The sequence below is a fragment of the Eumetopias jubatus genome, unplaced genomic scaffold, assembly GCF_037043125.1.
Source record: "Eumetopias jubatus isolate StellerSeaLion01/CBP00866 unplaced genomic scaffold, mEumJub1_p1.0 scaffold_8, whole genome shotgun sequence".
Classification (NCBI taxonomy): domain Eukaryota; kingdom Metazoa; phylum Chordata; class Mammalia; order Carnivora; family Otariidae; genus Eumetopias; species Eumetopias jubatus.
Genome location: NW_028274814.1, coordinates 103711639 through 103739289, shown reverse-complemented (window position 1 = coordinate 103739289; position 27651 = coordinate 103711639). Strand labels below are relative to the sequence as shown.

Sequence of the window (27651 nt, the reverse complement as noted above, 5' to 3'; positions counted from 1 at the left end):
TTATTTTTTATCAAAAGAAAGCCAGTACATAGGAAATTAATAGCTCAGGAATCCATTTTTTTTCATAAAAAACTATTGTGGATTGAACTATAGTTTTGATGGATAAATTATTGATATTGGCTACCAATGAAGGATTGAAGACAAATTTTAAAAAGCATCATTTTCTGGATTTTGGGTAAAAGTTAAAAATTACTATCCTGAGCTGAAATTGCTTTATTCAAAATATCTTCAACTCCTGTTAACATACATCTATGAAACTAGTTTTTCTGTTATGGGTGCTATTAAAAGAATACATAGAAGTAGTTTAGATATACCTTATCCCTCATGGGTGGCATTGTCATCAGTCTAACCTAGTATAGGTCATTTAGCAAATGTGGTAGCCAGCCTCTGAGAGAGCTCCCAGGATGCCCTACCTCCTGGTATTTACATCTTTGTAATCCCCTTCCACACTGCAGTGTATATAGGGTTGATGTATAAGATTAGGTCATACAGATACTGCAGTGTCTGTCTTGTCTGTCTCTGGAAACCAGCTGTCATGTGGTGAACAGCCCAGTGGAGAGGTCTACATACTGAGGAACTAAGGCTTTTGGTCAACAGCCAGTTAGAAACTGAAGCCTTTTGCCATCAGCCATGTGAGTGAGCTCAAAGGCAGATTCTCTAGACCAGTCAAGCCTTCAGATGACTGTAGTCCTCACCAAAACCTCATAAAAGACCTTGAAACATAATCACCCTGCTAAACTGCTTCCAGATTCCTAACCAACAGAAATTGTGAGATAAGTATGTGTTGTTTTAAGCCACTAAGTTTTGGTGTAACTTTTAATGCAGTAATAGGTAAGTAATACAAAAAAAAAAAAACAAACCAAGAAACAAACTCACTTATGTTAAAAACTTTAAATATTAACACATGCGCTATTAGTTCAGGGAATGTGAATTGGTGTTTAATATGAAGAATTGCCATTTCAGTCCTCACTTTGGGTTAAATAAAATTATGAAATGATTAGTGTGATGTCTGTTTTCTGTGATTGCTTATATGCACATTTCAATGAAAGTAAACTATTTTATGTAATTCTTTTTTCTGTTCATCCTAATTATATTATTGAAATAAAATTTTATGGGCGTGGCTAATAAAACATTGAACTTGTATTTTATATGGCCTTTTTAACTTTTGTTTTTCCACTAGTTTTTATTTGATCTTAGAAAAAGTATTGGTCCATGATGGATTGGAATTTAAAAAAAAAAATGGAAAAAGAAAACAAAATGGTTTTCCACCACAGATAATCTACATTAAGTCTCCTGTCAGTTGTCATAGTACCCTATACTTACCTTATTGTGATGGTCATCTTGCTTTTATTATAATTCGTTATGTTCCTTGTTAAACTGAAAGCTCTGTGAAAGGCAGAGTCCATGTCTTTGTTTGCTGTTATATCTTCATGCCCAGAACAGTGTCTGGTACTCAGCCAGCTACTCAGTACTTATTAGTCAAAAGAATTAACTTTTTTTTGTTGTTGTGTTGGAATAATGATTAACTTCCTTAGTTATAAATGAGTTGGCTACTATAACCATGTGTCCTCAGGGAATGGTAATTATTTATGGTGAATAGAAAATATTCTTGGTATTCTTCTTGCTGAGTATTAGGTACTTTTATAAAATACATCTTTTTATTTCCATAGCACAACTGCCTCTGAAGAAGATGTCTCAAGTAGATATCCCCGAACAGATAGAAGTGGGTTCAGCAGATACAACAGGGATGCAAATGCTTCAGGTAATTTGGTCTCAAGTAGCATGTTGGAAAAGAAAATTGAAGATCTTGAAAAGGTATGAATTACAAATTATTTAAGATTGATAAATCTAATATACCATTGGGATTCCTTTTTTTACTTTCATAGCAGCTGAGAAAATAAATTGAAATTTGTATGGGAGAGAGCGTGCCAACAAAGGGAAAAGAATGAGAGATGCTAGTGGAAGATACGATTAGTATTAATTGGTATTTCCATATTTAGTCAAGTTGCAGTTTTAAATCACTGTCTTAAGTATATATTTTCCAGATACATTGTGGCTAGGCATTTTCTGATTCCCTTAATACTTTCCTATCCAGTTCTGTTGTTAAAACTTTTAGAAATGGAGCCAATTCTTGTATTCCATAATATTTAATGGATACTCCCATTCTGCTACGTGTTACCTCTAACATATTAAAGACAGTCTCTGTGTTTGAAATGGTTATAAGTCTGTGCTGGCAATATGTCCTGTGTGTTTATTATATTATCTGTATAGTTTATCATTTGTAGACTTTCTTCTGGGTTCTGGTTAGAGCTTAGAGCCATCTTTGGTGTTTGAAACAGTTGTCAGAATAAACCTATTTAGGAGTGTATTTGAGAACAACAAGGCAAATGAATATTGGCGTAAATATATTAACCATATAGTCTCAGGTTTTTTTCTGTCAACATTTAATATGTAAAGTTGGTAATGGTACTGATTACTTTCTGATTGTTGAAAATATGTTTTGTATTGCTGAATTGAAATTATTCTCTGTGATACAAAGATTGTTTTAAGTAGAAATTTAATTAAAAATTTTTTATAGCATTATGATTGTTTTTAGTTCATATCTCAGCTTTAATACCAGTTTCTGTGAGTTTAAATTTTAAAAACTTTAAGGAATACATAGTCTAATCGGTTTAAAGGGTTTCTTTAGAAAGGCTTTTACAGTTCCACATGAGTTTGGATCCAGTTCCGAGTAGTTTGGCAGCAGCTGTTTAATGAGGTGGGCTGGCTGCTTTTTCTGAGGGCTAGTAGGAAAGAGGTTAAATTCTGAGTGAAATTTTTCAGTTCTGCTTTTCTTTTGCCCCCAAGGTAGTCAACCCAGCCCAAGGCCCTGGATTCTAAATAAGATTTCTTTGAAAAAGGTGTTGCATTGTTTGAAAAAAAAAAAAAGTTTAAAAACCAGTAATCTATTTCAGTTCCTTTATTTTATCCATTAACTGGTAGAACCACAAGTAACATTGAGGACCATTGTTTTTCAGTTTAGAGTTTTCCAGAGCCATCTCCTTTTCTTAAACTTTGTGTGTGTGTGTTTTAAAGATTTATTTATTTATTTGTTTGTTTGTTTGTTTGTTTGTTTATTTGATGGGGGGAGGGACAGGGGTGAGGGAGAGAGAATCCCAAGCCGACTCCGCTGAGCTTGGAGCTGACAAGAGGCTCAGAGATCACTACCTGAGTCAGAGGCTTAACCAACTGCACCACCCAGGTGCCCCTTAAACTTTGTGTTTTGAATAAAAAATTTGAATTTCTTCAAACAGGATATTATCCATTTAAAAAATAAGATATATCATTACAATGGTGGTGATGAAGATGAACCATGAGAGACTATGGACTCTGAGAAACAAACTGAGGGTTCTAGAGGGGAGGGGGTTGGGGGGTGAGTTAGCCTGGTGATGGGTATTAAAGAGGGCAGTACTGAATGGAGCACTGGGTGTTATATGCAGTGAATCATGGAACACTACATCAAAAGCTAATGATGTAATATATGGTGATTAACATGACATAAAAAAACAATGGTGATGATAAACTAAAGAGGGTAAGTCTTTGGGTATTAGTATTTGTTAAAGAATTGTGTAAACATAGGTTTAATCAGAAATATGTGGCCACCTGGATGGCTCAGATGCTTGAGCATATGACTCTTGGTTTCTGATCAGGTCATGATCTAATGGTTTGTGAGATCAAGCCCCGCCTCGGGCTCCATGCTCCGCACGGAGTTTGCTTGGATTCTCTCCCTCTCCCCCTTCGCCCATGCTCACCTTTATGTGGGCACTCTCTCTTTCTCTCTCTCTGTCAAATAAATCCTTAAAAAATATATATATATCTTATAACTCCTGTATTCCTCTAATTCTTTGGGTCTTTCCTAGGATGGGTTTTTCCTTCTCTCACCAGGTGACTTAAATGCATTTGGAAGTCTTCCTGTATTTAGGGTGTTTCACCAAACTTGGCAGATACATATCATTTAAGGTTAAAAACAACCAGTTACTTCCCAATTAATACTTTGTAATTATATCTGCCAGGAAGTAGTAAGAGAAAGGCAAGAAAACCTAAGACTTGTGAGACTAATGCAAGATAAAGAGGAAATGATCGGAAAACTCAAAGAAGAAATTGATTTGTTAAATAGAGTAAGTATTCACACATTTCAGTTTCATAGTTTTTTTTTCCCTTCAATTGGATGAAAATACATATGTATGAAGAGATTATGTAATTTCATTATTTTGTTAATGAGATGGTAACTTGTGGTAATAAGAACCATCATTTCATTCTATAAACTGATTTCCTCTGGCCAGTTATCCATTGTATTCAGTTAATACTGTTCTTTTGGGGATGGACTGATGAATGGATTTGTTCAGTGTTTTTGTTAGAGTCTGGAGGTGAGAGGCAGCTTGGTCACCACCACACATAAAAGGGTATTGGTACAGAGTTGCCTCAGTGAAGAGCTAAACTTGCTACTTTCTTGCCATAAGACACTCCAGATGTCTTTGTATGTATTTTCACCACCTTTTTTCCCCAGTTAGTTATACTTACCCATATCCAACTTTATGTTTAGCATTATACTAGGTCTCTATTACACTATTTTGTAACTCTTTTTCTTGCTTTCAGCCTTAGAATTTACCTTCTGCTTAAGAAGCAGGTATTAGTGCTGGGCCGTACTTAGGTAATGTTAATGAGAAGAGATTCCATAGTTTTGCATATTAGAAGACATTAGATAAGATGGAGGAAAGAAATAAGTTTGCTTCAGGGAAAAAGGGAACAGATTCCTAATCCAGTCTTAACCCTAACAATGAAAGAAGAGAAAATAAAGAGGTTTCATTATGTAGATCAATTCTAAATAAAGCTCCTGAGGCATTAGCTACACGTAATAGATGAGGACCACAAAATTTAGTTTAACTTGCTCAAGGTCATAGGTAGTAATCCACGGGGTAACTATCTGAGCCAGTATTTGACGTCAGGTATTCCAAAATCCTAATTCTGAGCTCTCCATTTTTGTAGACAGTCTTTCATCTTGGTTTAGAACACAGGCATTCTTCCTCTATTGGTTTTGGAATATGATTTAATAAAATCTGAAAATAGTTTTGAAGTCTGTGATATATTAGCACTGTCTTAGGCGCTGTGCATTAAAAAGAATAATAAAACACCTGCTTTTACAGAGTTTATAATCAAGTAATGATACAGTAATATATTTTATTATTTAATTCTAAATCTTGGATAGGTCTCAGTTGTAGTAATTTTCGAATCCTGTATATTTATTGTTGTTGCTTTCAACAGGTAAGTTCCCCAACATCATTCATTTGGTTTGTGAGTAAATGCAGATTCTATTTTTGCACATTTTAAAAACATTTGCCTAATTGTCCAAAGGCAATATGCTAAATTTATCAGAATGCTGCTGTCTAGTAGCGTGCTTATAATTTAAACTGATTACTCCAAGTTTTAGTATTTTGAATTACAAGGATAAATCTAAAAATATGTGCTTTTACAACTATCAGTAAGCATTGTGCCTTGAAATAGTTTCTTCTAACTAAAACTTAGAGTGGATTATCTTCATATTTACTACATGGTTGTATATATGCCTCTAGGATTAACATAGGGAACATAGACCTGGAATCATATAACTTTAAACCTGGAGGATCATTACTTAGTTTATTGGCTTTCACTTTTTTTTAAAGCTCTAAAACCTTTTCCTCAAACAAAATGTTATAGAGAAGCCTAACATGAATTGAACCAGATCAACTCTGTTTGCCCCAGATCTCCTTTTCTGTATGCCTCCATTTTATCACTTCCTCAGATTTTCACCTCCCAGCATGCACCCTTTTTAAAGATCATACAAGGTGGTAGGAGTACATCCAGAACTTGTACCTCTTTTATCTTTTTGATGCCTCATTTGACACAGGCTGTGTTATCCGAGGCCCTGAACCTCCTATTGCCCACATAAGTATTTTGTTTAGCCCTCAATTTGGGGGAAGGGGAGATTTGTTTTTAACTGAAAAATTAAGCTATTTATAATGATTAAAAATTGGAAGATTCACAATTAAAGAATTCTGATTTTTGACTTCTTGTAAAAAATGAAAAATCTGGCAAGAGGTATCTGTCTTATCATGATAATAATGAGAAGGAGTTGAGTAGTGGATGCTCCCTTCAGGTGGGGCATACTTCATCTAAAGTTGTTTTCAGAACTTGTCCTTGTTTCCAAATTAAATGCTTGTATGAATTATCTTTGAATGTGTGTATTTTAAAGTGTTTTTATCACCTTATATTTTTAATTATTTAAAAAACTCCTATGTTATTTTCATTTTTTGTTTCCTTAAGGACCTAGATGACATAGAAGATGAAAATGAACAACTAAAGCAGGAAAATAAAACTCTTTTGAAAGTTGTTGGTCAGCTAACAAGGTAGAAGATTCAAGTCCCAGTGTGGAAAAAATATTTTAAAACTACTGATTGAATGTTATAGTTGATGGTGGGGACAATATTCCTATGCTGCAATACATTAAGTATGTATATTTATTTCTAGAAAACAGTGGGTTTTTATTTTCAAAATACTTCTTTTTCATTATTTCAAAACAGTATCAACCTTCTATTTCACGAATAAGTAACATCTTTCAGTTATTAAAATGATAGGTTATGCCTCTTTTGGTTTTGTGTGGTATTCAAGTAATACATGGTTTAAAGTCACAACCATTTGAATATATTTTTATCTATGGTAGTGTGTTTTCTCCCTAAAGGAATACACATAGTCTTTGTTTACATGAATTCAAATACTTTTTGGGAATTACCAGCAATTGCCTTATTACTGATGTGTGCAAACTTATATGTGTTGTTGATTTACTCATAAAGGCTTTGTCTATTGTCATTTGTTCTTTCAACTTATTCTAAGCAATTTAGAGTAATAGAGTGTCACCATTTTGTATAAGTCATCTTTAAAAAGGAAAGCTATTATGAAAAGTCAATTAATATCATGTACTAGTTGGCTAAATATAAAATTTTAAAGAATACTTGAATTGTGCTACAGTAAATTAAAATATACAATTTTTGTATTTGAATGTTGAAGAAAATTTAAAATCACTTTAGCTTCTGAAAGACATACACTTGTAATTTCATTGTAAAATTTCTTATGTAGGTACTGTTTTTTATTATTTCAAGATTTATAAATGAACATGGGATATTTAAAAAGTTTATTCATCAGTCCTGGAGAGGGTGTACAATTTCAGTGTAAAAGAAAAAAAAATCCATATTTTTAATTGTCATTTGCATTAAAAACAAAACCAAAATATTTATCCACACTTAAAACATTTACAGTTACATTTACAAAACAATACATAAACAGAAATAGTATTGAAATACTTTGCTTATTTCTAACTTGGAGAATAACACTGTGATACAGTTCTCATATGAGAGAATTATTCCCCTACTTCAAATTTAAGGGATTTTCTTCCTAATGTTGGATTTTTAAAAACAATTTTTCTAAAAATTTTGAAGAAATATATACGTTTTCTATTAAGTATCATTTAATATTTAGAGTTGTATATTAAATTTTTATGTTGAGTAAGGAAACCCCCTCTTTTAAAATATATTAACATTAAGAAATGTCTGTCTAATAATTGAATCCTAAACAGTATACTGATACCGTTTTGTCCAATTAAACGTAGTAAAATCCATTTTGGGTAACCTACTGTCTCTTTTTCTTCACTTGCCAAGTCCCTTCATTATTTACTATTAAAAAAATAGGGAAGTGAGACAACTGGACAGAATGTAAATGATAAATATCACATGTTGAATTCTAAAAATTCTTTGCGGTTACCTAGATTGGCTTCTCATTTCAGAAGTTTCAGCCTTGGCTGATCATTAGAATCATTTGGATTGCTCACAGAGAATTCCCTGGCTGTAATTTCTAGATAGATTTAGGTTGAGACCCTGGATAGAATTTTTAAAGCTCACCATCTGATGATTCCGATCATAATTAAGTTTGGAAATAGCTGCTGTCGCCTCTTTCCTTTCTATATCTTCCACTGGACATCCTAGAATTAACATATGTTAGTTACCAGCATTTTGTCCCCCTTTTAGTTTATTTAATAATTTATCTGGTCTCTGGGGAAGTTTTCATATGTTTAAATATATTTACCAAAAATTTCAATGTTAGATTACCAAACTTGATATAGTTGCAGAATTACTGCATAAGGGCATCCTTTTTGGAGAATGTTACCCAGCATGGGAACAGTGACCTGCTGTCCACATGTCAGAGGGGTATGCCAGGCTCAGTCACTGCCTTGGCTGTGAGGCACTCATCTCCCTTCAGTTACCGTTAGGTATTTTGCAGAAATATTGGTATTACGTAGTTTTACATCCAAGCTTTGGATGTTGTGAAAATGCTGTTAGTATCCAGCATTATAGTGTGCTGGTTTTTCAGTAAAGTTTTTGAAATTTCTATTTAATCCATATGTAAGGAAAGGAATATTTCATTTCTCTTTTAAAAATTATACCAGTTATTAGTGCTTTTAAAGACTGAGCTGTTTTTAAATTTTCCTTTTCTTCAGTTTATTAGGAAAATTTCCAACAATGATTTTTTACATAATGGTACCTAGTGCAAATACAGAAGCCTGACAACTTAGGCAGATCAGTTCACAAGCAGTCCTTCCTCCTGTCCTTAAAATGTGTATTTATATCACTTAAAGATTTTTACACTGAATATTGAAAAATTAAGTAGGATCTGCTACAATTTCCCTTTAAAATGTATAAAAAGCATTGAGATTTTAAAAAGGTAAATACATGTGCACTACCTTAGAAAACCTGGCTGTTGTCAATAAAGTGCTAGTATTTGTGAAATTACTAGTTCCATTCAGAAATTATATTTCTTGGGACTTTAAGGCATAATAAAGCATATTCAAAGTTTTACTGTGTTTATGATATTATTTTCAAAACAATGTTTATTTTAAAGTGAACATGACTTGTCCCCCTGATTTCTGACATGCATTAATTTGAGAATTACAAAGTAACCTCCATTTTTCATTTTTCTAGAATTGTTATTAATTTTATTGCACTACAGTTACCTTTAGAGAGGAAGAGGGTGGTATTTATGTATTTCTAAGGGAATTTACTAAATACAGAGATTAGCACTGTCACACTGGCTCAAGCAGTTTAAAACATAGAAAATTAGGTATCGGGGGGCAGACACATGAAGCAGTGTATTCTTTTTTTTTAAAGTTAACTTTTTAATTGTGGTTTAAAGCAATGTATTCCTAAGGTGAAAAACCTACCTCAATTATATGTGGGTTTATGTTTTCTGGATTAGTCTGGATTTTTATAATTAGAAATTAAAATGTGATATTTTGAGTCCACTAATACTTTGTTGAAAATACAAGTCAGTATAATAGACTTTGTAAGTTTAACACTGTAATATAAAACAGGAAAGACCTTTGGTTTGATCATTGATCTGATGTCCTAGACAATATTCATATGTACAGTGATAGTCATCTTTCATCTTTTTTGTAGTTTTATAATCTTGAGTCCATGCCTAGTAAGTTCCATGCAGTATTGGCACTTATTTAATAACTGTTCATGGTTTAGTTAATAGCCTGTTACAAAATTCAGGCATAGATTTTCATCTTGTAATATAAGAAACAAAACACACCAGCTTTTCATTGGGAGGAATAGTAAGTGAGAAAGAACTAGCATTCAGGAGTCAGAACTTTAAAATAATATGTTAAAGTCAGTGCTAAACATTCTCTTATTGTATCTGAACCATTCCTAATATGTAACAGTAAGCTTGACTTCCTATGCTCACTCTCATAAGTTAAAGGACATCCCATCAACTAGGATCATAATTTATATATTACTTATGTGAGAACTAGTGCCACTTTTGTTGTTCCATTTAACTGAAAGCATAATACTAATAGACAACAAACATTTTGCTCTTCAGGTGCTTCCCCCATGTTGTTAAATTTCTCATTGAAGTTTAGAAGTTGGTTGTCATTCTCAAACTTGAAAAATTACCTAGATTACCCTAGAAAACCTGAACCCATATTGTTTTTTTATTTTACTTAGCTAGACTCTCACAGCATGTTAAAATCCTGTACCCATTAATGTGTCAGTATGTGAGAGGAATATGGATGAGGACTATAAATACATTAAATTTTCATATCTATTCTTTTAGCAAGTATTTATTAGTCTAGTAGATATCTAATTACAGTTCTTATAGATGTTTTTTTAAAAATGGACATTGACCAGCCCTTCATTTAGCAGTGTACTATCTATGTAGTGTGTGTCAGTAGCACAAAGTGCAATCTTAATTAGCATTAGCTGGTCTAATCTGAATAGTTCATTCAAAAGTTTTTTTTTTTTTTTTATTATCTAGCCATTGTCTTTTAGGTCTAGTTAATAGGTACCATTTAATTTGCTGCAGCACTTACTGAATGGTGGAGTGGAAGACCTGATGCATGTTGGGAAATATCTTACCATATTTCATTTAGGTAATTATGCTTTATGAAAAGAACATTGTTAAGGAATTTATAGCAGTAACAAAGTAAAAAGAATTCAGTGTATTTCAGATACAACAAACTATTAATGGTATTCTCTCTGTACATTATTGATTACTGGTTTGTTTTTAGGTATTTACATCTAATAAACTGTTCATATCCTGACACATACTGCTTTGGTAACAAGAGAATGTTAGTGATGATCACTTGATGAACACTAATTACATGCCTGTTTTGTTTTGATTCCTCCTCTGGATACCTAAGAGATATACATTGCCTTTTTTGGTGAACTTGTTTCTTGGAAGATTTGGCTATTTTAGTCAGGGTTTTTCTTCTAAATTTAAGTATCAGATGGCTGCTGGTACCAGCAACAACCATATGAAAACTAAAATTTACTGGTTTGTTAAAAAATCAGTTAAGTAAATATTTGTAGAAAAACACCTCGATAATTTATTGACCATATTAGTATTGTGTAGAGAGCTTTCATAATTCCCATGGCATAGGTTTTCATGGTGGAATAGTCAGCTTGATATAGATTCACTTTTAATAGGCTTTGCATGTAAAATAATAAATACTCAGTAAAAAAATAAATTTTCATTTATTTTTCAACGCTGGTTATTAATTTTTTTCTCCCTGAACTATCAGTAAAACCCTGACCATGAGTTTTACTTTTGGAGTTAAGGGATAATGTTAATATTCTAATTAATTTGTGTGCCTCTTATTAAAACAGTATGCAGTACATTTAAATCTTTAGTATATACATTATTGTAGAAGGAGAAATGTTTAAAAAAATAAAAGTGCTATATTGATAAGATCTGTATACTTCAATGGTGGGACTTCTTGAAGAAAGGAAGTATACACATGTTCAATCTGACTAAAAATTTTAATTGTCTTTGTTTTAAAACTACATGAATAATTTCTTAATTCAGAATTGGAACTATTATCAACTAAATCTGATGGTGTTCAAAGAATTTCAGGTCCTTCATTCATAAATAAGATAAGTAGGCGTCTGAGAATGTACAAATCCGGTCTTTGTTTTTTGAGTAAATGGTTTACATAACCTTTTGCTAATGTGTCATTCTTCATACACCTGCACAAGCTAATCAGTCTTCTTTACTTCTAGAACTCTAAATTAATCTTCTCAGTAATGTCATACATGGCTAACAAGTGAACAAGCATCCTTCAGTCAGACTGTTTAGATAATGTCTCAAGTCCTTATATAAGAACCTACTCCATTAGCAAGCCTATCGAAAAACTTGTAAGGTCTCTTAGTCTTAATTGGACCTGGAGCCCTTTATCTTAGACTTCATCAAATCCGTATTTTTTTTCTTCTAGATTCACTCTGTGCATGCACACAATTCTATCAGTAGCTGTATACTACCCACATATTTTCTTAATCTCCTGTGTCTAGTTTCTCTTTTCACTTCTACAAGAGTTACATTTTGGAGAAAATTTATGTAATGTTGGACCTTCATGTTAAAGAGATAGGACTGGTTATAATATCCTTTACAATTCATTCACTTTATTTTGATGTCTAACCAGATAAGGTTAAAAAGGAAGCTAGAAAGCAAAACTTCCCTTTTAATATTGGACCAAATGCGCAATTTTACTCTTCACTTTCAAAAACTAATGTGACTGAGTAAAGATGGGTTTTTAAATTTTTTTTTTTAAGATTTTATTTATTTGAGAGAGAGAACCATGAGCAGGGGAAGAGGGAGAGGGAGAAGCAGACTCCCCACCAAGTAGGAAATCTGATGAGGGGCTCGATCCCAGGACCCCACGCCAAAGGCAGACGCTTAACCGACTAAGCCACCTAGGTGCCCAGGATAGGTTTAATAAAGGAAGAGGCTCTCTACTTGGTGTCAGATAGTTGAGCATTATGAAAAAAATTATTATGAACCAGTTAAGAAAAGTAGATTGGACTTTGACTTTACACATGTGAAAGAAAAGTAACAGTTTTGACAGTTAAGTGTGTTATTCACATTAAAATGTGCAAAATTAATAGAAAAGTATCTGATTTATTATTCTTATAGTGCAAAAGTATAACCAAAGCTATCAGTCAAAGCCATAGGAAATCCCATTTTGAAGAACCTGCCAATCACTTTTGATAAGAATGCATTCATTTGATATAATGTTAAGAAAAGTTGGAAAATTATTAGCTTTCCATAGCAGATCAAAGTTTCATGTATAGGTAATTTGGGACAGTGAACAACATCACTAATTTAAAGTAAAATTATGCATTGAGCTCGCTGCCTGGTGGGGAGTCTGCTGCTTCCTCTGCCCCTCATCTGCTTGTGCTCTCTCTCTCTCTCTCAAATAAATAAATGAAATCTTAAAAAAAATAAATTATGCCAGTAACTGTCACATTAACTGTATTCTTTAAAATGAATCAGTGAAAATTGTAGTGGGATGAATGACTTGGCATTGTAAATGCTAATTGATGATCATAGGGGGCCTAAAAGTGCCTTTTGTTTCTTGTAACTCCTTTAAGATCAGTGTACCTTAAGTTCAGCTAAGTACAGTGACTCACTTAGTTAACAATTTGAGCACAACTTTAACACTAATGTAGTATAGCATAAAAACATTAAATAATTAGAAATTCAAATAGTAGCACTATTTGCCAGGCATTGTGTTGAGTGCTTTGAATATTGTTTTTATTTGATTCTTTAAAACTTGTGCAAAGTACAGATTAGGAAGAGTAATTTTCCCAAAGTTACGAAGCAGTGCTTTGTGCTTACACTGTAACATACTCACTTTTATGACATAATCATTGTCCTATTAAACATTTTGCCAGTGGTTCTCAAAGTGTGGTCTTCACACCAGTAGTACTGTCTTCACAAAAAACCTATTGGAAATAGTAACTCTTGGGCCCCACTCAACACCTGAATGAGGTGGGCCCAGCAATTTATGTTTTAACAGGCCCTTCAAGTGATTCTGATGCAAGTCAAAGCTTGCAAATTTGCATTGTGCATTTCTATTTTTAGGTAAAGATCTTGGTCTTTCTTTGGACATTATATAAGTAACATGAACTTGTTTAAAAAAAAAAAGTGATCTTTTCGTTGTTGCTTACAATGCAAAAGATTGTATCAGGAAAAGCCCCAGTGTGGAGATCAGCAGCTTGACATAACTGCATTAGTTTAGTATTATCTCTGGAACTCAAATGGATTCTTAAGTCCAGGAGACTGTGGAATCAAATCTTTGTTTTACTGTGTTAAGCTTGATCTCTGTTATTGCCTGAAGGTTTTTAGTAAGGAATGCATTTTTTTCAAATTTTAATAAAACTTGATTGGAACAAATAAATGTATATTTCATTAGTTACAGTTTTGTTTTTATTGGTCTTTGTTTTGTTTTATTTTGTTTTTTCCATATGTGGACACTGGGTTGGCCCATGGGGAGGTTGAATCTTCAGTTTACTGTGAACTCAGAAAATCAGTAACAACTTCTAGCTAATTGATCAGTGAGGAGAAATCCAGTGTTGCATATATCAGTGAGTAAAGAAAAATTTTAAAATCTATGTTTATTGATTTAGAATAATTTTTTTATTTCCAGATAGTTTATTATTTTTAATTATTTCCACTTTTTAAATACTTTAGAGCAATTTTAGATTATAGAATTACTGTAAAGGTAGTACAGAGAGTATTTGAATACCTCACACCCAGCTTTCCTCATTACTAATGTTTTACATTAGTATGGTACATTTGTCACAATTAATGAACCAATATTGATACATTAATACTAAAGTCCATACTTGATTCATATTTACTCACTTTTTCCCTAATGTTCCTGGATCCAATCTAAGATACCACATTACATTTAGTAGTTATATTTCTTAACACTCCTCTTAGTTGTGACAGTTTCTTAGACTTTTCTTATTTTTGATGACCTTGACAGGATTTGATGAGCTCTTGAGGATTATGGGTCAGGTATTTCTCAGTTGTTACTATGGCCATGTTCAGATATGCACAGAAGTTGATAAAATAATAATCCCTATATTGCTGCTCTTATTTTATCCCCCCCCCCTTTTTTTTTTGCTGGGGTATTTTAAAGTTAAATTTCAATCATCCTATCATTTCACCTATAAAAACTTGAGAATGTATCTCTGATAAGGACTTAAAAAATAACCACAAATTATCATACCTAACAAATTTAATGCTAATTTCTTGATGTCATCTGTTTAGATTGGGTTCTTGAGGGGAAGGACTGCAAGGGATTTATTGGGGGAAAACACCTGTGAGGAGCTAGGAGAAGCTGGGAGACCTCAGTACAGGTCTGACTACTGTGAAGGAGAGAGGGAAGAAGGATGGCTGAGCAGGCAGTCAATACATACTGCAGTTTGAAAAAAGTTTTAGGAAGGTGTAAAAGTCCTCAGACCACAGGTGCCTGTTCATCAGAGTAGACCCATCTCTTATAGGAGTGGGCTTGACTTTGTATTCCTGCTGTACTCTTTTGTTGGCAGGGAACAGCCATAGGAAGCAGTCGTAGGAAGTAGGAAGCAGGGATAAGCCATTGAAGACCATGGTGGATTCAGACCACAGCAGCTAGAACTGTCAATTAATTACCCTCCCCACAGTAGGAGGTTAGAAGAGGCCCCTTTGCATGGCTCTCACATCAGGTAGTAACTACATTACGTTCAAATTTCCCCAGATACCTCAAAACTGGCCTTTTACTGTTAGTTTATTCAAATAAAGATCCAAATGAGAGTCATTTGGTTGGTATGTCTCTTAAGTCTTTTTTATTTAGCCTATAAATTACACACATCTCCAATTTTTATGCCATTTTTCAAATTGAAGAAATTAGATAATTTGTAGAATTTTCCACATTCTGGATTTGACTGATTACATCTTAATGATGATGTTTAATTTGTTCCTCTATCCCCGCTGTTTCCTGCAAATTGTTGATTAGATGTAAAGGCTTTATTAGATTCAATATATACACTTTTGGACAATAATTCATAGGTGGTGTGTACTTTGTATTGAATCACATAAGGAGGTACCCTATGTCTTTTCTCGCTTTTTAGTAATGTTAAGAATAACAGATTCAGATACTTTTAGCTTCATTACTCTATTCTCATCAACCTTTTATGTAATAGTTTAGCAAACATTGATAATTATTGCCCAGACCCATTAAATCATCAGATCATATAGTTTTCTAATTCTATCATTCTGTTTACGTTGGAATTGTAGTTGTAATTCTTTAAAGAGAAACTTTCATTTATCAATTACTTGATTCCTTAAAATACAAGTAAGATAAGATCATATTGTTTCCCTTTATCATTTTAATAATAATAGGCTACAGCCAAAGGAACCTCCAAAGGTAAGTCTTTGTTTATATTCTTAGTGTGTTTTTAGTCCACTGCAGTTATTATTTTTATGTCCAAATTGTCTCCTGTTTAGCTAGTAGGAGTCCCTTCCAAGTTGGCTTTTGTGTCCTTTTGGCCCTTCCTTGTTTTCCAGCATAAGGTGTTCATTCTCATCCTGTACATTCCCGTTCAGGACCCGGAATCAGGAGCTACCTTTCTTTGTGGAAAATTAAAGCCTTAATAGCCATTGAAATTATCAGATGGTATAAAAACCAGAGGACATTTATAGAGCTCTTCTTAACTGTGAAAGCTATATGGATATTGAAACATTCCAACTTGTACTTTTACTGGAAAATTTTTAAGGAGAGGTGACAGAAACCTACTTGTTCCTTTGCCATTTTTCATTTATTTTCTCATTCATTTTCTGTGCAAATAGAAGGTAGATCTTAAACATATCTTGATTTTTTTTTTGAAATTTATTCATGCTTGTTGAGAATCTCAGATTAATTATAAAAGTCAAGATTTTATTTGAGTAGGTAAATCACTTGAAAGTGTTCGAGTTAGAATGCAGCCACATAACTGTGTAAAAATGTATAGATATTCATTAAGTTGGGCATGAACAAGAGAGCTTATACAATAAGCTAAAATTGATAATAAAAGTGACCAAATTGCAGTTTCTTCACCCCATCACATTAAAATTTGACTCAAACTCATACTATGGATTTTAATAGAGACTAGACATTTCCATCTCTAGCCACCTCTGAATGAGAGTCTATGCAGAGGTGCCAGCCATTGATAAGTCTTCACAGCTGGTTGTGAGGCAATCCTGGTGAGGAGGACTAAGAATGTTGGATGATGGAATGCCACTGTGGAAAACAGGATGGAGGGTCCTAAAAAATTAAACAAAGAACTACCATATGATCCAATAATTCCACCTCAGATTATTTACCTAAAGAATATGAAAACACTAATTTGAAAAGATGTATGTTCCCTTGTGTTTATTGCAGCATTATTTACAATAGCCAAAATATGGAAGCAGCCCAAGTGTCCACTGGTGGTTGAATGGATGAAGAAAATTGTGTGTGGGGGCGTGGGGGTTGGGGGTATATGGAATATACAATGGAATATTTCTCAGCCATAAAAAAGAATGAAATCCTGCCATTTGTGGTAAATGGGTGGAGATAGAGAGTATAAGTGAAATAAGTCAGAGGAAGACATGATTTCACTTGTGGAATTTAAGAAACAAATGAACAAAGGGGGGAAAAAAAAGACAAACTGAGAAACAGACTCAACCATGGAGAACAAACTGAGAGTTACCAGAAAAAGAATGGGTGATATAGGTGAGGGAGTTATAACAGTACTTTTATCTTGATGAGCACTGAGTAACATAATAGAATTGTTGAATCACTATATTGTACACCTGAAACTAATACCACACTGTATGTTAACTACACTAGATTTTTTTTTTTTTTTTTTTTTGGTGCAAAATGGTTTATTAAACCATGGGTCTTGTCCCCGTGTTGGGGCAAGTAAGGAAAAGGGAGGTTTCAAAAGAACTTTCATATGCTAAAGAGGACTGATTTACAAGATACCAGAGGCCTTGCCATTGTCAGGGTTGTTTCTCCCCCAGAAAGGTATTAACCTGAAAACAGTTGGGAGATTCCTGGAAGAATGTCACACACGTCCTATCCAGAGTGGGGGCCGGGGGGAGTATGGTGGGGGTGGAAGAGGTTGCAGGGTGTATGCTTCCACTTTGTCTTTAGCTAGCCCCTTCTGCTCCCTCATTTCCTCCCTGAGCAATTTTGACCCTTAAATCTAACGTTGTTGAAGGTGGAAGGTCTCATTTTCTGTAAAATGTCCTCCTGCTGAAAAGGGACATAGAGATGTCCCTACCTGGGGGAGTTACGAGAAAGGGGAGGCAGCTGAATCAAGGCTGACAGGAAGTCAGTAAGGAAGTATCTCTGTGGGTGGTAAGAATCATCTGTTGATGTGAACTCATCTTGGGGAAGGAGTCTCAGCACTAAGTGGAGAGAGAATATAGATGTGGGCAGATTCCTCTTCTCAAGGTCCCCAATATATCCTGAGGTTCCCGCACCTGGTGGGGAAATCTGAAGTGGGTGGTGGTAAGTCCAGGGGGTGCTCTTCTTGATGGGGGGTTTTGGACTATAGGTGAAATTTGGTGGGTTGAGGTCAGGAGCCGGCGACCAAGAAAGAATTCTTGAGACACCAAGTTTGCACCGAAGCTGAGTTCAGATGTGAAGACTCTAAGCCCCATGTTCAGTCGCTGTATGATGTGGTTTTGGAATATAGGTGAGGTTCCATGGGGTGAGGTCTAGAGCCAACCACCAAGAAAGAATTCTTGAGATGTCTTTGGTGCAAAATGGTGGTTTATTAAAGAAGGGGGACGGGACCGGTTGGCAGAAAGAGCTGCCTACATTAGATTTTTTTAAAAGGCATCAAGTTGAGTGTTAAGGTACATGTTGCTTAATATAAACTACTTTACTTTTTTAAATGAAAAAAAAAGTTGGATGATGGCTAGAGGCAGGTTGTGAAGTTACCATGTGACTGATTGGGCCATCAAGACTCCTTAAACTGTGCTTAGAGTAAAACCCAGTTGCTAGCAGCCATCCTAGGGGAGCACCTAATAATTAATATTGGCAAAATCCTTTACTCCTGCCAATACCTTCATCCAGAAGGAAGGATCCACTCCTTTATTCCTGAATATGGAAACCAGCTGTAGCCTAAATTCTTGCATCTTGCCTTGGTTCACAAATACTTTACTTTGTGCTAAGCTTTGTTCTAGGTACAAGGGACAGCAGTGAAAAAATCCTAACCTACATCATTTTATTCTTTATTTCCCAGTAAAAAAGTGGACACAGGGTTGAGGAGTGGTTGCTTCTTAGAATGTTCTTTGGACCCTTCCAAAAGATGAGAATTGAAATTCATTTATCTTTTGACAGCAATGGTAGCCTTAATACATGTCATGGGCTATATAGTTTGTGTTCTCAAAATCATGCTTATAAATCTAATGTTTGGAAAGGATTTATTCCCCTGATCTTGAGAAATTGAGAGTGATTGTGGATTTAGAGCATGAGTTCATATTGTCATTAATTTGTTATATGAATTTTAGTTTTTCCCCAAAATCATGTCTTCAATGGCTCATGCTAGTAAGTCCTCAGTGGGAGTCAAGGCCCCAATTTTCTAGTACCTTCTGGTCTTCTGAAGCATTTGTAATTAGTTTCTATGTTTAATTTTATAATGGATCTCAAATATCTGTGTTCCTATAGCTCGTAAAATTCCCAAAGTGACCCACAGCTAAATAAAACTATTTCTTCCTGAATTTTTCTTTTCTTCTGAGTTCTGCAGTTGAGGTGGAACTAAGTACAGTGTACTTTTGTTGTCTAGTTACTTGAGAAACACTTCCCCTGTGATGAAATCATCAATTGCCTTTTTTTTTTTTTTTTTGGTAATTGGTTAGGATATTTTATCCTTTTGCTGTGGTTCTTGCCCAAAAAATTTATTTCATTTCATATGTGGGAGCATTAGATCCATTTTTGAGGATTTACCCTTGGTTCACTTATAGATTAGCATTAGTCTTTTTATACTTAGATTTTTAAAAACTCTTAAAAATAGCAATTTGGTATGAGCTGTTTCTCTTTCCCAGGCTACTTGAGGAGGTTCTCTTATTTGGTCTCAAATGGGTTTATAATATCTTCCTGACTAACATTTAAAAAGCTGATCTCGGGCGCCTGGGTGGCTCAGTTGGTTACGCGACTGCCTTCAGCTCAGGTCATGATCCTGGAGTCCCGGGATCGAGTCCCGCATCGGGCTCCCTGCTCAGCAGGGAGTCTGCTTCTCCCTCTGACCCTCTTCCCTCTCGTGCTCTCTATCTCTCATTCTCTCCCTCTCAAATAAATAAATAAAATCTAAAATAAATAAATAAATAAAATCTTAAAAAAAAAACCTTTAAAAAAATAAAATAAAAAAAATAAAAAGCTGATCTCTGTGCAGATGAGGTAAGACTGAGAAGAGCATGTCATTTCCCCTGATGTTACGTGGTGGTGTAAGTGGAATCATATCTTGCTAGGACCTGAAAACTGAGGTGTCTGACTACTGACAAGATTAGTCTAGAACATGGGTCTGTTTAGAGGGAAGGTTAGAGATTACAAAATACTATAAGATACAGAAAGTTATAAAACTTATTTTTTGATGGAGAAATTAACTCTTTATCCTTATCTCTTTAGAACATGATTTCAATTAAGTGTCACAAATAGTTGGAGGCTGTGCTTAAGTGTGGTAGTTGCTCTCTTTCTACCCCTGAGTCCCCTGGCATCCACAGGAATATTCAAAGGAGTCAGACTGTCTCTGTTCCCAAAAAGCTTACATATGGTTAAAGAATAGAATCTACACAAGTAAAAGAGGAGTGAGAGATTGAATTCCTAAAGGACTGGGGTAGACTTCTTTAGGGCCTAGCATTTGAAGCAAACTTTGAAGGAGTTGGGGAGGGAGGGTTGGTATCAACCATAGCCAGGAATATTTAGGAAATGTATTTGTCATCTAATGAATCGTGGTATTACAGCTGAGGGCCGCATCTAATGCTCTTTGTATACACACTACCTATTGAAGTGGCAGCTTCCAACCCACTTGAGCACAAGTTTCCAAGGTAGACCTACTTGAATTCAGATCCTGGCTGTACCCCTGTTAGCTGTGTGACCTTGAACAAGTTGCTTTATAATTTTACCATCTGCAACAAGACAAAGTAGTACTAACTTGTCAATTGTGAAGAATAAATGAGATAAATCATGTAAAATATGTGATACAATGCCTGTTTGTGGCTATGATGGGAAAAGAATTAAAATGAAGTAACTCTTATAGTGTGATTTGTGCCAGTGAAGTTGAGAACATTATAATGGTTCTCTTTCCTGAAATTAAAAAAAAAAAAAATCAGGAAGCTCTGGATAAGTAATAAAACTACCATCTGGTTTTATATTTCTGTTTTTCTAGGGAGGTTATCTGTCCTTAGAAGCAAGTCAAAACTCTGTCCTAAAAAAGAATGTAGTATGTATTGATTCAAATGTAATATAATCTCTATATCCCCTGCTAAATGTAGCTATTGAAGGAACATTGAGCAAAGTCCTGGGTAAAGGAAAATATCTTTTAAGAAATAAAGAGCTGCTTGAGTTAGTTTACTTGAGAAGCTCTGAGTATTTCCCAGGTAGGTCTCCCTTCTTTCCAAATCCCCAGCCTCATCCTTGGCCTGCTTTCCTACTAAGAAATGCCTCTGCTTGGACTCCTGGACAAACATGTTCCAGGGCAGTGTCATTAGCCAAGCTGATACGGGAATTAAACAAACAGGGTGAATCAGCATGAATTCACGAAGGTTGGCAACAAGTCAATTTCTTTCTCTACTTCTCCACTTGTTTTTTCAGTGTACCTGATTACTAGTGACCAGTATGTCCTAATAACAGAACAGGAAGCATATCAAAGCAAGAGGTTGTTTGTCTACTGACGGGCTCCTTGATAACAAGAAGGAGTTTTTGTTGATTTGGATATGCATACTGTAAGGCAGCAAAACAGAGGATGGCAATTATAGGTGTAGGTACTGGGGATGATTTTATTTTTTTATCACTGTGGCACAATGCCACAGGGGTATTGAAAAAAGGATTAGAACAAAACATTTTTCCTTCTGAATTGCACAAATTTGAAAGTAATGTTTGTCCAGCTAAAAAAAGAGTTAACTGGAATGTGGACATTTTATTGTCCAATTATACATATTAATTTGAAATTGTACGCACAGTCTCATTCCTTTTGTTGTATTCTTTCCTCAAATACTGGATTTTATACTTGCCCATTCTTAGATCTTACATATCAGATTAATATCACTCTAGTAGGATCCTCCCTTGCTCAGCTTAAACAGCTGATTTACTTGTCATTATATGAAATTTGTAAAGTATAAGAAAGTTTAATCTATTTTACTTACTTAAGATTTATTTATTTTTAGAGAGAACGCGTTTGCACATGAGGGGCAGAGGGAGAGGGAGAATCTCCAGCAGACTCCCTGCTGAGCACAGAGCCCGATGATGATGATGATGTGGGGCTTGATCTCACAACCCTGAGATCATGACCTGAGCTGAAATCAAGAGTAGGGTGCTGAACCAACTGAGCCATCCAGATGCCCCAATCTCTATTTTAATTAAGTTCAGAAATAGGAACTTTTTTTTCCCTAGGAGTGAGATTAGTAAGAAAAATTAAGGCAGGCAATAGAGTTTAGTTTTTCAACTAAAAATATTTGGGACTTCAGTTTAAATTGGTGGGGGTACCAAAGGTAATGGATTGAAGAAGATAATTGGATTTTCTTAATGTCTTAAAAATAGTCAACTAAGCCACTACACAGGAAAAGAGATTGAAAGGGTATTTTAAAAAATATATTCCCAATTGAAAAAATTTAGTATACAAAGTAAAAAGCTATTCCTAAAATAGTGAAGTGCTGCTGTATCTAGAAATAAAACTGTAGGACATCCCTTTTCTCTTCTAGATGTGCACCCTTTCTGATGGCTACTCCGGGCTAATTGGTAGGGGAAAGCTTTTCCAGGACTGTCAGCTAATGGTACAGAAATAATTGACATTTAGTGTCTGCCTCCATTTTCCTTTTGAAAGCCCATAGGAGGTTTTCAAATACTTGTTGAATAAGTAAATGCAAGAAAGAATGAATGAGTGAATGATTGATTGCTATGTTAGCCTAACTCTGAGTCTTATTTATTACAAATTTTATGACCGTTGGGAAGTTACTTTACCCATGTCTTTCTTTGTCTATAAAGTGGAGTTAATAACATGTACCACATAAAGTACTTAATAAATGTTTGAGTATCTGAATTAATCACTAGATTCAGTTCAGCTGTACTGACTGAGTCCCGTTTTCTGGAGTCTGGGGATTTGCCCTTTTAACAAATCTGTTGATAATTCTTATGCATCCAAAGTTTGAAAACAACTCATTTAAACTGTACTGTTTATTGGGCAGGGCACTATGATAGATGCCCAAGGCAGTACTAAAAGCAATCAGACTGCCTCTGTTTTCAATAAATTTACATATAGTTAAAGGATAGACATAATATAAACAAGCACAGAGGAAGGAGAGATTAATTTTCTGAAAGGATTGGTGAAACTTTTTATGGATCTAGCATTTGTAAGAAGTAAGATGTAAAGAATGCCTGGATCAGTATGTGTCATATGGTAAATGCAGAACCATTGGTGTTATTTCCACATATACTTTGTCTCTATCCTCCAGTTCTTCCTAATCTGTAAGGATGGGTCTATTACCAATGGATCTTCTCCAGCCAATTTATAAATTACTTTGGATGACTATACTAACTTTTCTGGAAGATTTTGATGATTTTTTACTGTTTTATTCTGGTGACAGAGTTGTGACAGGTGTTTTCTTTCTCTTTTAGTAAAACCAACTTACGTGCTTTCTCATTTCCACGTTATGACTATGTAAAAGTTCTCATGGAAATGAAATTCAATTGCACTCACATTGTACCTTGCTGTATATCCTGAGACTCAACATATGATTTTAGGAAATAAACTTTCTAAACTGTAGAAAAGAGATCCATTTGGTCAGTCCTCATTTAGTCAGGTTTCCGGCCGTGGATTACTCACATTCTTTGCCTCTGCACTTACAGGTCTCCTTTTATCTGTGTCTGTGCTGGTTAAGCATGAGTAGAGAGAGAAGGCCCCAGACCTGGTAAAAAGATGTAGTATGTGAACTGAGAGAAACTGATGGCTAAAATAAGGCTCAGCTTAGAGAATTCTGCTGACATCAGAGAGGGTGTCACAGTTCTCACCTGATAGCAGAGGTGTTACCTAATGATCCTGGCATGCGTAGGCTATGGAGCAGAGATTCTGACCTTTGATCCTGCCACTAACTTAACTGTGTAACTTGAGCAAACCAGTCAGTCCATTGGTGTAATAGGGAAATTACCTACATGATTCTGAATTCATGGTCCAAATGAATGTCAGTAAAAGGAATTTAAAGAATTCACTGAATGTGAACACAATATTCTAGATATTAAACAAGAAACCTCAAAAAAATGTACCTTGTCTCAAGATATTACATGAGATGAAACTGGAAATGGGTTTTTTTTCTGGACCCTTTCAGAATTCATATACCAGTAGCACTAGAAACTACGTAAAATATTTTACAATTAGTGATTTTGTACTGCTTGTAAAACTTATAGGACAATTTTCATACCCATTTAATTGTAAAATTGTGGCACAGAACTTGAGAGACTTGCCCAAAGTTAATCAGCTAAATAATGCTGAAATGGGAACTAAAATAGTTTTTCTGATTTCCTGTCCACCAAAATGACATGCTCTAACCAAGAAGTGAACATTTTTGTTCTATTTATGAAAGTCTGATCTATTTATACTCTTGTTATCATGTGTTTAATTTTTGTTTTTAAACCAAATGGGGCAGATGATGTGTTGTTAAAGCAAAAGCAAAGATTTAGGACTAAACAGGAATCTTCTGAATCATAGGGAGGAATTCTCGATCAAAAATATTGTGGAAGTTTGTAACATGAGCTATAACAGTATTAGTGACTTATCACTAGTTTAAAACCATATAAAGCTGTTATGTTATTAGCTCTTATATTGTTATCAGATGAAATTGGCTCTATCTTTTAGAGTCAATCTTGACTTCAAAGAAGGTTAAAAAAAAAAAAGTCTAAAATCCTTTAGATTAAAGAATCCAAAAGCTATGGGTTGCCAGAATCAAAAGGGAGGTTTTTAATTCAGCTTCTAAAATACCAAAAGATAAAGCAGATAAAAAATAAAGCTTATGCTCACAGATTTCACAACATACAGTTCAGTGCAAAATTGGGCACCAGAAAAGCAGATGTTCTCTTCAAGTCTCCTATACTATTTTAAGGTCCGTAAGTATGGAAGCGCTGATTGTATGATAGATAATAAATATTTGCTGAATGAATGGGAATGAATGATATGTAAATGCAAATGCATTTGCTTCTCTGTTAGCTGCTTTTTCTGTCAGTAGACTTGATCTTTTATCATTTGAATTCCACAAAAAACATCTTAACCAAGTCATGTCTTTGGGCCAATCTGTTTCCAGGCTTGTTTGTGTTTTTCACATTCTTTTTTTGGCCTGCAGTAATATTCTGTGACCTCGTTCATGAATTCCAGTAGGTCATTCAGTTGGGACCCAAGGAAGTCAGTAAATTAAGCTTGATTTGGAATGGAATACATAGGGTGTGTGGTTTGGATTGGAATCAAATTCGGTCTGGCTAATCTTATTTTGGTTTAATCTATGTGGGAAAGAATAGAAATAGAGGAAAAACAAATAAACAAAAAATAGGGGAAGCTATTCTTGTATGGTGGTAAGCAGTTTCTGTAAGGAATATTTCTGAGGGCAAAAACCTAAATTATTTTTATTGGAAGTTTGGGGACAAGACTGAGCAAAGGAAAGATCGGCTTCTCCAGTCATCGTGGTTGGTGTTTACTTTTTCAGCTTTCCCAAACCACAGTCTCTAGGCTTTTAACATGTGGATGCTCCATAGACAAGGCTCTTGCTTCTTCATCTTCTCCAGGACTCTGGAAATAGATAAGCCTGATCTTTGGGGAACCTCAGCAATCAGGGAGGCAGAAAAAGTTTCTGGAACTGAGTTTACAGTCAGATTATCTGGACTCTTGAGCTTCTTATATAGGCCTAAGGAGAAGAAATGTGGAGAAAGTGCAGTAAGTTCCTGCACTAATAATGAATTTCTTTAAGCTGATTTTTTCCCCCTTCCACTATTTCCAACTTGCAATGTATTGAACCCTGAACACTTAACATTGGTGCTCAGAGGAGAAGAAATCCCCTCTGTGAACTGACTGAGAGCATTTGAATAAAAAAACATTTCCAAAGCTGCCTGGGAAGGAGCTAGTGAAGCCATCAGAATGAGAGCCCTTTAGTTTGGAGTTCTGACTGGGGTGGGGGGAGTGGAGTTGTTCTTTGAAGAGAATTTCATGTGATACCTACTAAGTTCTGACAAAGGAGAGAGTCGACTTAGCATTCAGGAGTTTCTTGAATGTAATAATATTTGTTCCTGACAACTGAATTTTCTCTCCTACAGAAGTCAGTATTTTGCTCATTTAACAAATTAAGTTTTCATTTAAAAAAGGGGAGGAGTCATCACATTATTTCTAATTTCTCAGTTTGACCTGTGTGTTAAAGGTATGAATTAAGGACCTGAAACATACGAAATTTTTCCAGGTGCTACACAGTTCTAAGTACCCCACCTCCTACTTAGTTGCCTGATACTGGTGCAGGCTTCACTTGCGTGAATAGAGGGGAATAATAATGGGTGACTGGACCAAAGGTACTTGTATACTGTTCTTTTCAGCATTCAGATTCATGATTCCAAAGCAGCAATAAATTTTGGCTTTGGTTAATTTTCCAGGAGCAAATCTAATTAGTGGCAATCTTTTAAAAGTATAAATGACCTTTGGCTGCTTTGGGAAGAACTTAAATATTTTAAAAAATTTATTAGGTAATATTTCTTACATATAAAATTATACATAAATATACAATTATACACACATGTAACTCATATTATACACTATAGATATAGGTTTGAAAAATAAGATCCAGTTACATACAGGTCAGCTCAAGAGATCATATGTTCTGTACTTGCTTACTGGAGTTATAAGGTCTTTTGAGTAGATGCTGTTTGGACAGAGAAGGATACCATCATTTCATTCTCTGTTTAAAAAAAAATGGTTACCATTATATTTGTTCAGTTCTGATTCTCTGATATTTTGTTTTTGGAAATGGCATCTTAAAAATGTAAGTTTACTGGGTGAGACATTATTGATTATGTTTCACTTAAAGTAGTTGGTAATAGGAAAATGGCTAGATTAAATAAGCTACAGTCTAATAAATGTTCTTTTTAAAGGGTTTACAAAAATATGGACACATGAAGATGCCTTAAATCTTTTTTGAAATGAGATATATGAATAAATAAGGTTCAAAAGTACTTACCTTGTTAAAGTTTAAAAAGGATATAAAGTTGCATATTCTAGTATAATCACAACTACTGAGATAGTTGGAAGAAGAATTAAACATTTGTATCTCTGGGTGATAGAATTCGCTTTCTTCTTTTTACAGTTATATTTCCCAAACTTTATTGAGCATATTTGTTCTTACAACGGAGAAGTCTCATTTATTTTTCTAAAAAATAACTTGATTGTTGCTGCAGTTTCCAGGATGCCCAAGCTGATTCCAGTTGCATTTCTAGTGCGCTTCTGCCACCTTGTGCTTTCGGAAACCCATTACAGTGATGCGCGAAGAAAGAAAAATACTTGGGAAGGTTGTTGTTTCTTTGGAGATAAATTTTCTTAGGGTAGGAAGAGGGTGAGAGGGAAACATTCAAATACATGGAAGATAATTGGGTGTGGGTGTGAGAGAAAGAAAGGGAGAGAGAGAAATCTTTCCAGAAGTTTAGGGGCTCGTTTACTAGGTTACATCAGTGTCAAAATTACATTTTATCACTAGAAATTGCAACCTGGGAAAGGAGGAGAGTAAAGACCTTGGTTTTAGTGCTGATAACAATAAGCTCCTTAAGTAAGGCTTTAAGACATTTTGTGATACTTTCTATTCTTGCCTGTTCTTTAAATGCAGTCCTTTCTGCATAAAAACCTAACCAGACACTTGTGCCTAGAAAGCTCTAGGTGGCTTGTTAAATGTGTTTCTTTATATTAAATTGCCTGCTGTGTTTACACGAACTGTTTTTCTCTCTCCACATTATCATTCCAGACAGCATTCCATTTGTTCAGTGCCTCAAACTATTTATATGGTCTG

The 27651-nt window shown here is 34.7% G+C and overlaps 1 protein-coding gene across 2 annotated transcripts in view; it reads left to right on the top strand.

Moving 5' to 3' along the window:
- PAWR (pro-apoptotic WT1 regulator) overlaps window positions 1-6949 on the top strand; it is a 109364-nt gene extending 102415 nt beyond the window's left edge. For both annotated transcript variants that reach the window (XM_028105467.2, XM_088025644.1), the window contains 3 exons: window positions 1671-1815; window positions 4053-4157; window positions 6340-6949. In XM_028105467.2, coding sequence (XP_027961268.1) covers window positions 1671-1815; window positions 4053-4157; window positions 6340-6426 — 337 coding nt within the window. In that variant the 3' untranslated portion in view covers window positions 6427-6949. The remainder of the gene's footprint in view (window positions 1-1670; window positions 1816-4052; window positions 4158-6339) is intronic.
- Window positions 6950-27651: the final 20702 nt, after the last annotated feature.